The sequence below is a fragment of the Mauremys mutica genome, chromosome 3 (genome assembly GCF_020497125.1).
Source record: "Mauremys mutica isolate MM-2020 ecotype Southern chromosome 3, ASM2049712v1, whole genome shotgun sequence".
NCBI classification, from domain to species: domain Eukaryota; kingdom Metazoa; phylum Chordata; order Testudines; family Geoemydidae; genus Mauremys; species Mauremys mutica.
The window spans coordinates 208476106-208486248 of record NC_059074.1 but is presented as its reverse complement, the minus strand read 5'-3'; the positions used below and the strand labels follow the sequence as shown (position 1 = coordinate 208486248).

Below are 10143 nucleotides of genomic sequence, written 5' to 3'. Positions count from 1 at the left end.
AAGGAAGGTTCCCGGAAGTGAGTGTGGAGGAGCCGCCTGCCCGAAGCGCGTGTCCCTTGTGGGCCCCCCCCGCCCCAGCGCGGCTGCCCCCCCCCCCCACCCCGCCATGGCCGAGCCGGGCCCCGCCGCCTGCCTGCTGCTGCTGCTCCCGCTGCTGCTGAGCCCGGCCCCGGCCGCCGGAGCCGCCGACGACACCGAGTGGGTCCGGATGCCCAGCAAGTGCGAGGGTGAGGCTGGGGGTGGGGCTGGGGGAAGTCGGGGTCACTGTGCACCGAAGGGTCTGGGGGGTGAGTCAGCGGGACGAGGGGTCACCGGGGGGTCGGGGGGCTGAGGGGGCTGGGTCTGGGGGAAGTCGGGGGCAATGAGGGATCTGGGGAGTCTGGGGGAGGTCAGGGTGGGGCTGGGGGGGGAAGTCGGGGTCACTGTGCACCGAAGGGTTTGGGGGGGTGGGTCTGGGGGAAGTCGGGGGCACTGAGGGGGCTGGGTGGGGTCTGGGGAAGGAGGGGGCTGGGGGAGGTCAGGGTGGGGCTGGGGGAAGTCGGGGGCACTAAGGGGGGTGGGGTCTGGGGAAGGAGGGGGCTGGGGGAGGTCAGGGTGGGGCTGGGGGAAGCAGGGCGAGTGATGGGAGGTATAAGAGCACCGATCATGGCCCATGTGGACGCTGTAGAGGAGCGACAAGCAATCTGATAGGGTGAAGGGGTCCATGGTCTCCCAGGCAGCCCTGGAGGAAAGGAGGACACCAGTTTCCATGCTGACAGTTGTGGCTTCTGGCTCTTTCCACAAGTTTCTCTCACTGTGGTTCATAGAGGCACGTTTCCTGTAGTGGGTGGGGAGAAGGCACAGTGAGAAAAGGGAACTGCTACTTCTTGCTCCAGTGGTCATGGCTCACACTGTCAGATGTTTGTGTGCAGGGGGTGTTCTACAATGCAAGGCATTTAAGCAAGAAAGTAAAGGAGAGACCTAACTATTGGGGAAAATCCTATGCCAATAAAGAGGTGGTGATTGAGGAGAGGGACAAATAGTAATACTAGATTCTGGGGGGAAGAAGCAGGCCAAAGTGTGTGTGTGTAAGGGGGGGGAGAACAGAGGTTGTGGTGTGAAATATCTAGAGACGGGTGAACTGCGTGCTCTGGGTGATGGAGCAGTTCTGGTGCACCCACTGACTTGAGTGTCTCTTGGTTAGCAGCAAAGAGTCTTGTGGCACCTTATAGACTAACAGACATTTTGGAGCATGAGCTTTCGTGGGTGAATACCCACTTCATCGGATGCAGTTGCACAATAGTTCACTAATTTCTCAACCAAAAAACTCTGGAATAAAAACTCCCTCTCCCAAATACAGTAGCTGGGGTGTCTGGTTTTGTGTGTTTTCTTGTCTGTTAAATAATTATAGAGTGTTTTCCCTGAAAACAAGCTACACGAGGACACTTTAGTTAATCATGCTTAACTCCAAGCATCTGCTTCTAAAATAGCCCTGCTTGCTGAAAATGGCCTACCTGTACCCAAAACAGGCAAGTTCCTTAGGAGGGCAGTGCAGTTCAGTATGCCCACTAACCTGTTTGTGTTTTCTCTTCTCCAGTGTGTAAGTATGTGGCAGTAGAGCTGAAATCTGCCTTTGAGGAAACTGGGAAGACAAAGGAGGTGATTGACACAAAGTATGGCTTTCTAGACGGAAAGGGGTCTGGAATCAAGTACACACAATCGTAAGTGAATCAGTCAGTGACATCCACTCAGTGACCTCTTTGCTGCTCCTCTGAATTAATAAATACATCCACAAAGAGCATTCGCAAGCAGGGGGTGATCTGGCCACCTACCACACTTGGGGGCAAAGGTTGCTTCTCCCTTCTCCAGAGTTATTCATGTTGGCAAGATATGATGGATGTTGAGTCCCTAGCAGGGTTTGATGGCAGTGGTGCTGCTCCACATGTTACCAAGAATTGCAGATCCATAGCGAAGCAGGGATTTGTTTGAGCGTAGCAGTGCTGCACAGTCCGAACTCAGGACTTCTGCCATCTGCAGCAAGCTGGACTGAGATTCTGCTGCTAGCTTTCTGTAGCACTCTGGCAATTCTGTGGCAGCTTCACTTACATTTTGAAAGTAGGTTTTTAATTAAGTTTAATAGGCACATCAGTCCAATGGGCCTGGGTCACTGCTGCTAAATTCCATTTATCTTATGCTTTCCCAACACACTCAATTGTCAGTGTGCCTCAAATATCTGCATTGTAGAAGTTGTCATACAAAGGTGGGGGTTCTGTAAGCTGAGGAGCGGACACTTGGGATTGAAGGATAACCATATTAGCTGGATTTTTCTGCTGTAGTGGTCAGGGATGAAGTAGTAGCCTAAATTGGAATTTAAATAACTCTGGAGTTGAATGATGATTAACATGTCACTGGGAGAGCAGTGGTGCGCTTCCTTAGACCTGCTTCAGACTCTGCCCCCTTGGGCAAACCTCACTGCACCAGTTACATTCAGTTCACGTTTTCAAGTTTTCTAGCCCTCACAATTGAGAAGGGAAGAGAGCCTTGTAAAATGAGAACTGAGATTCCGAAGCACATTTCTGTGATGAACGTTACTGCTGCAGAATACATGGCCCTGATCGGAGCCCTCGGGCAGTCGCTAGGCTAATAATCAAGGTTTGAAACAACCACTTGCCAGCACAAGACTTTTCTCAGCAAGGGGGGAGTTCAAGCCATCAGTTCCTGCAGAATTTCTGCTTCCATGGACCCTCTTCTGCCAGATGTAGGGCGGTGCCAGTCATCATTGCTGTTAATCTCAATTTTTGTCAAGGCAGTTAGCTCCTCTTGGGGTTGTACATAGAGACAGTTTGAGCTGAGGCTTAAACAAGGCATCTGCCTGCTTCTTAGGTGTTTTGCACAGGGAACCCACTATGCTGCTGCTCAGGGATCTGCACTGGCTGGCAGTATGTTTCTGGGTGTGGTTCAAAGTAGTGTCTCTAACCTACAGAACCCTGAATGTCAGGGGCCACCTGTCTCACCCTCTGTGACAGCAGAGGTGGAGCCCTTGAAGTGTAAATGAGAAGGTGCTCCTAACAAGATGCTCTCTCAGGGCCTGTTGACTTTGGAAATAGCTTCCCCACCCTTGGCTTGCCACTGCTTGGCTTTGTGAGCTTCCAGTCATGCTTTCTCAGAGGGAAGGGGTGTGCTGATAAACGGACCAGGTTTGCCCAGTGTGGGTAGTTACTGCTTCAGGATCACTCGGCAGCTTATGTCCCTGTCGGAGGAGGCAGTTCAATTCATGTGGGACGGTATTAATCTTCTAATGAAATGCAATTGTTTTTCAAGACATTGTTAGCTTGAAATCTAGTCACTTTGAGAACTCCAGAGATGTTACCTTCCCATGAAGTATGTCTGCATTGGAGCTGAAGGGTTGATTTCCTGCACTAACTCTGATCAAGCTAGCATGCTAAAAACAGCTGCCCCAAAGATGATCCTGTCCGATACCCTAGGTATGTACTCAGGGCTGCTAGCCCGCCGACACCACCATGGCTACACTTCTGTTTTCAGTGTGCTAGCTCAGTCAGAGCTATCGAGAGGATGTCTACTCAAGCTTGACATTACACTTCCAGCTGCTGTACAGACAGACCCTGAGTCCCCCTTGCCAACTTCTGTGGTTTTACAACCACTCTTCGCTTTAAATGTTTTTCTCCCCGGCCACTGTGAGGAAATGCAGATACAAAGAGAAGAAGCTGGCTATGGTGAAACAGTAAGGTTGCTGTGTACACATGGTGTGTACTGCACACAAAGTAAACACACTTTTCATTTGCCCTGGTTATAAGTGTTACAAGTAACAATAGTGGGTAAACAACTTCAGGCACCAGTGAGATATTGTAAGTTGATGGGGGCCCTTTAATATGTGTCTGGTACCTAGGGTATAAGATTGGGGCTGTACATTATGTTTTGAGCCCTCAAGATTGCAAAGATGATCTGCCAAACATGAATTGCCTGAGTCTACAGCAGGCAGCTCCAATCTGTTGCTCAGCACTTTCCCGTGCAGTGGACGAGACACTGGTGGTTTCACAGCTACTATTCAGACCTTTGAGGGCAAAAATGCACCTTCTGATATTAGTTCCATTCTGCCGCTGCTTGGCAAAGCGCTAGGCAGGAGCAGAGGCTGGCTCTGGCGCTAGCAACATGGGATAAGGACCAGAAAATGAAGGTTGCGATGGGAGTTATGCAGCAGAGACATCTTCTCCCCACACCTCCCTTGCAGTAGCCAGGAGTCTCTGGGAGAGGAGCGAGGTTGCCAGGAAGCTGTAATGGAGGAGACTGTCCCCCCCTCTTTCAATAGCCAGATGGAGATGGGGGAGCACAGTGGTGGAGTCCCCACCCCTTTACAGTAGCCAGGGGCTGTGGGGGTAAGAAGAGGGATCTTGGAGGGAGGAGGGTTGGCAAGCAGGCAGTGGAGTTCCAGTTGATTAGACACTTGCCCTCAAGAGGCCGATACCTTCTGAAAGGTGGAGCCTTTAAGCTGGCCCAGGACCAGCAAACTGGTGGAAATCTCAGCAGCTGCAGAGACTAGCCATTTCCCCAGCCCCCTCCTCCTGTGTCCATCTCTAGCCAGTGGCCTTAGTCCTCGAGCTAGAATTTTTCTAGCCCCATTAATGGACTGTAGCCTCTCTCGGGGAGCGGTACTAAATCCTTCCCCGTCTCGCCAACTTTTCCTCCGGGCAGGGATATCCGACTGATCGAGGTGACAGAGACCATCTGCAAGAGGCTGTTGGACTATAACCTGCACAAGGAGAGAACTGGCAGTAACAGGTTTGCAAAGGTTTGTGTCACTGCTTGTTCCTTCTCACTGGAGCTTTAGTCAGACGCCCCTAGGCCAGGGCTTGCCGAGAGCATCCATGTTTGTGTCCTTGGTCTGCATCTGCAGAACAGACTTCCCAGGTATAGGACTAGCTTCTAAAGGAAGCTGCTTTGTTCTCTCCCTCCCTCAACTGTTTACTGTAACCACCTCTCCGTGGCCCTGCTGGTGGGTGGCATGCAACCAAGAAGGCTGGCGGGGGGTGTAGCAGACCTGTTCTCGTGGCTGGAGTGGGGAGGTGCTCAGGAAGCCTCCTAGTGTAGTGGGTATGTACTGAGTGGCTTCTCCTGCCTCTGGTTTGGGATCAGGTGCAGATTAACAGTTCCATTTTAAAAGTGTAGGTCGAGATCGCTAGCAGCCCACGTTAACGTGCCACTCCAGTCATGTTAAAGCTAAGGATAGTCCCATCCTCTTGACTGGCCCATGTGTGTTTGCATTGTGGCTTTGCACCTGCCAGGGTTTCAAGGGAAACAGTGTGCTCTGCTCTCAGTGTGGCAGAGAAAGCTGTGAAACCATGGATCTTGCAAGGCCTGTGCACAAGGGGGCAGAGTGTCCCAGAGAACCGTTTGGGTGTGGTTGAGTTTGCCTTTCCCAAAGGCACTTTGTGCAGTCTCAGGGCTGGGCCCGGGGATCATGCCTGGGATGGAAAAGGTAGGGTTCTGTAGAGACTGCATCAGCCCAGAGAATGAGCTGGGGTTTTAGCCATGGGGAAGAAAGGCTTCCCCGCCCTAAGGACTGTGTGATACTGCTGTGCCCTAGATTCAATCCCCACGGTGACTTTATCCTTTTACCATCAGGCCTCTCCCTTTAGCGGTCCCCTCTCCACTCACATCCAGGCCACGTCTGAGTCCTGCCACTGCTTCCTCTGGAACGCTGCTTGAATCCAGCCTTTTCTGCCTGTTCAGACAGCCAAGCCTCATCACGGGCTGCCGAGGACTGCATCCTCCATGCTACCCATATTGCACCAGCCATTTGAAAGAGAGCTGCTAGGACCGTCTTCCCTGGCCATCACTCACTCTGTCACCCTCCTATGAGTCCCTCCCCGACTCCACACCAAGAGCAAGCTGCTTGACCTTTCACGCCCTCCCCTCTCAGATCCTCTCCCACTTCACCAGGGATGCAGCCTCTTCCTCCGGCTTGTCTGCTCCTCATGCATGGAACGTCCTCCCCAAACTGAACCAGGCAGCCACTGCCCTCTGCTCCTTCAAGCCTGGCATCTAGAATTAGGACGCTGACAAGGAATCAGCCACCGCGTTAGCTGCCTTGGGGGCAGATGAGGAAAGTCCGTGTTCGTTCAGTCATGGAAGCACACACTTGGAACAAGTGTCATAGCCTTCCCCTTGTCGCCCTCCTCCTCCTCCTCAGGCATGTTCTTCATGTCTGTCAAGCAGCAAGCGTGTTAGGGTCCTAGTGCAGCTGGCGCTGCTGGGTGCCGTACAGAGGAGGGCGGGTAGCAGATAAGGCCCAGGCTTTCACACCCTCCTGAGAAGTGAGCAGGCTGCTCAGCCGCTTGCCCCTGAGGCTTCTCCCTTCATGCTGCACTGGTCCAACGACTCCTGGTCGGGGGGCTGGTGCCGCACCCCCTCTTCTGCAGGGCTCTGAGCTGGCTCCCGTGTAGGGGAGCTGTGTGTGAGTTCTCCTCTCTCCCTTAGTGCAAGAGTCGTGCGTGTGGAGCTGGGATTCTGCCTGTCCCCGAAGGTGGGGTCACTCAGGTTACTGTGTCTCCGTAGGGAATGTCAGAGACATTTGAAACCCTGCACAACCTGGTGCACAAGGGGGTGAAGGTGGTGATGGACATCCCCTATGAGCTGTGGAACGAGACCTCTGCTGAAGTGGCTGACCTCAAGAAGCAGGTACCGGCCAGACGGTAGCACAGTGTCACTGGGGCCGCGGTGCAGAGTGCGGTAATGGCTGGGAGGCCTGGGATGCAGTGTCTCAGACTCTTGCTGCTGGGCCGGGGGAGATCTGGGAAGACGGGCTCAGGCTGGGTGGGGGTGTCGTACTCCAAGAGTTCACTGCAGCCTATGAGCTGTCCCTCGTTGGGAAGCTCGTCCTGGAGCTGTGCTTGTTCCCCATGTTGTGAGGGGCCCAGGGAGTGGGGTTCGTAGGAAGGTCTCTTGGTGCTGGACTGTGTTTTCTCTCTGCACTAGTGTGATGTGCTGGTGGAGGAATTCGAAGACGTGATTGAGGACTGGTACAGGCATCACCAGAAGGAAGACCTGGCTCAGTTTCTCTGTGCGAACCATGTGCTGAAAGGGAAAGACACAAGTGAGTTTCACCTCAGCCAATGCAAGGGGACATTGGCCTCCAAGCAGAGGCAGCACGCGTGCTGCAGTGCCAGGGTGAGGGGTGCAGCAGGGGAGTCCGAAAAGCATTGAAACACCATCTCTTAGTGTGAGTGGGAAGGGGGCGCGGGGTGGGGACAGCGAACCCGACAGCCTCACTGCTCCCTTTTCTCCATGATGTCATCCCCGCAGGCTGCCTGGCAGAGCAATGGTCCAGCAAGAAGGGAGATGTAGCGACCGCCGGGGAGAAGGCAAAGAAAAAGGGTGGCAAGAACAAGAAGGCAGCAGAGAGGAAAAAGAAAAACAAGAAGGAGAAGGTTGAGGAAGCAAAAAGCCCCCTGGGGCCAAGTGCTGAAGGGAGCCCTGGAGAGGAGGGGGATATCCAGCCGCAGGCTCCCCTGGCGCACAGCCCAGCTGACGAGCTGTAGTCTCTCGGACTCCGCGTGCCGATTTGCAGCCCATGGTAGGGACAGCGGACGCTCTGGACACATGGGATATTGGATGTGCTCTGGGCATCGCAGCAGCCAGGTGCCTCACAACTGAAGGGGAATAAATTAGAACTCTTCTAATTTATTGCTCCAAGGGCGGCAGCCTGTTCCTGCTGGGTGGAGATCTTGCCGTCGCTAGTCAGCATTACCGTGAGCAGCGGTGCCACATGGATCACAGATGTGGAGTAACAGTGGCTGGCAGAGACCCCTGCACACGCAGGGCAGCTGGGCCGGACATGAGATGCCTCCTGAGTACGAGGAGCTTGTTAAACTCCTCTTAATGCTCCCTAGACAATACAGATCCTGCCTTTAGTGGGAGAGACCTTCCACCCTCTGCTCTTCCTCCTGCCGCCTCTTGCCAGCTGGATTGTATTGATGAGGGGGTCTGGAAGTGGGAGAAAGGAGGCTGGTTTACTCACGGCGGAGCCCCTGGCTTTTGTCTGAGCTGCCCCCGGGGCAGGGAATTTGGCAGTGGCTTGGAAGGAGAGTGGCTTCTGCATGGCCAGCCTGGCGGGTTTGGACACACTGTCTGTTCCACAACGGCCAGGCCCAGTCCTGCCCTCCCCTACGCCAGGCAGTCCCACTGAGCTTGCTGGGGTCCCACAATGAGTTATCCTCCCACTCTGCAAGCTTGCTGCCCACCCCTCTCCTGTAGGACCATTCCATTCAGGGGCAGCCATTCCAGCTTCCTGGAAGCCTCTGGTTCCTGCTGTTGCTGCAGAGAGGGCCCTTCCCTCCCTCTGCTAATGTCCTGTTCCATTTGGTCTAGCTTGTGCTCCCTGCATTAGCTTTCATGCTCCCTGCTGCACTGTGGACAGCAGCTCCTTGCTTGGCAAGGAGAGGCTCCCTTGTATTTTATGCAGTTCTTTGCTACCTGTTGGCGGTTTCTCTTAAAGTGCCAGTAGATGTCAAGTATCAGAGGGGTAGCAGTGTTAGTCTGGATCTGTACAAAGAGTCCTGTGGCACCTTATAGACTAACAGACGTATTGGAGGATGAGCTTTCGTGGGTGAATACCTGCATGTGTCTGATGAAGTGGGTATTCACCCACAAAAGCACATGCTCCAATACGTCTGTTAGTCTATAAGGTGCCACAGGACGCTTTGCTGCTTTTACAGATCCAGACTAACAGACGTATTAGAGCATGAGCTTTTGTGGGTGAATACCCACTTCATCAGACACGTGCAGGTATTCACCCACGAAAGCTCATGCTCTAATACGTCTGTTAGTCTGGATCTGTAAAAGCAGCAAAGAGTCCTGTGGCACCTTATAGACTCTTTAGTAGATATTAACACCCTCCCTGTGGTGTGTGGGAGCAGGACCCACTGTGGCCTGCAGGGGCACCCAGCTAACTTTGAATGCAGTCTTAGTCCCTCTTGCATGTGCCCAGGAGGCTCCCATCAGCTCTTCCCACTCATCAAAGCACGTGGGGGACCCCGGCCTGGGAGTGGGGTTTAGTCTGGTCCAGTGCAGCCAGGCTGCCCCGTGAGCTCAGCACTGCAGCTCACTGAGAGAGCTGTTCTGCTAGAAGCAGGTATGTTTCTGAGTGCACCAGCTCGATCATGTGTCATGGAATATTCCCAGGTAGTGAGACTCATTGGTCTGACCCTGCTTTTCAGGCTAGTGAGCGACTGTTGGTTCCCTCCGCTAGGCAGGGCGCCATACTCCAGGCACCAGCACTGCCTACTCCTGCCACTTTATCACAAGTCTCGTGGTATTTGGTGTTTTCGTTAAAACCTCAGCTCCTGGCGTCATGGGGTTATGTGAGAATCTCAGCTTCAGAATGAAGCTGTTTCTAGCCCTCATGGCTGCAGGGGACAGCTTGAACGTGTGACCTGAAAGGCTCAGCAGTCAAAGAAAACCCCAAATGTGTGTTTAAAAAAACCAAACAAATCTTGTGAGGATTGTTGGTGGCTGAATGTGGGGGGTTGGCCCTGCCACTGAAGTGCAGCCCAAAAGGCACAACTGGAACTAAGCTTCGAATTATTTTTAAGCGAGGCAGCTTTACGCCACTTCCTGCTGTGGAGTAATCCTGTAATGCAATTGACCAACTGCAGCGGGAGTGGGGGTGGGTCAGTACAACTGGGCATGGGTGACGGGGAGGAATGAATGAGAATATCTGGTGTGACAAGAGTTTTTTTTTGTCCTTTCAGTTTTGTTCTATGGCAACTGCAGCAGTTACTACAACTGTACATTGGACTCTGTTACCCAGAGCAAGGGACTTGGCATTCTAGTTAGCGACACTGGCCTGAAGCAGCTGAGAGCCTCGTGGCTACCAGCCCTCTCTTGTGGGTTATCCTCTGATCACCTTTGTCCTTCTCTCTTCCCCATACAGTCCTCCCTGCCTCTTCTCTTTCTCTTGACAACTAGCGTAGCTTCCCCATGGCCCACTCCTGATGTGGGATTGGCCTCCTCACTTGGGCGGGCTCCCAGCTGCTGCTAGACATTGGCGTCTGCTTCTCACCACTGACACGTTTCCTGCTAAGGGCTGCCGCTGGGTTGCCCCTGGGCAATGTGCCGGTGGGGCGATAGGCCGCTGCGCGTTCAGGA

The 10143-nt window shown here is 53.5% G+C and overlaps 1 protein-coding gene across 1 annotated transcript; it reads left to right on the top strand.

The window, feature by feature from the left end:
• Positions 1-101: 101 nt before the first annotated feature.
• CNPY3 (canopy FGF signaling regulator 3) lies at positions 102-8556 on the top strand. The gene is made up of 6 exons (XM_045009290.1): positions 102-227; positions 1577-1700; positions 4690-4786; positions 6553-6675; positions 6973-7090; positions 7300-8556. The coding sequence occupies exons 1-6, from the start codon at positions 107-109 to the stop codon at positions 7533-7535; spliced, it is 819 nt and encodes a 272-aa protein (XP_044865225.1). The 5' UTR covers positions 102-106; the 3' UTR covers positions 7536-8556.
• The last annotated feature ends 1587 nt before the right edge of the window (positions 8557-10143 follow it).

Coding starts and splice junctions, on each gene's coding strand:
- CNPY3 (XM_045009290.1), top strand. CDS start 107: ATGGCCGAGCCGGGCCCCGCCGCCTGCCTGCTGCTGCTGCTCCCGCTG. Junction 228..1,576: donor GATGCCCAGCAAGTGCGAGG/GTGAGGCTGGGG, acceptor TCTCTTCTCCAG/TGTGTAAGTATGTGGCAGTA. Junction 1,701..4,689: donor GGAATCAAGTACACACAATC/GTAAGTGAATCA, acceptor TCCTCCGGGCAG/GGATATCCGACTGATCGAGG.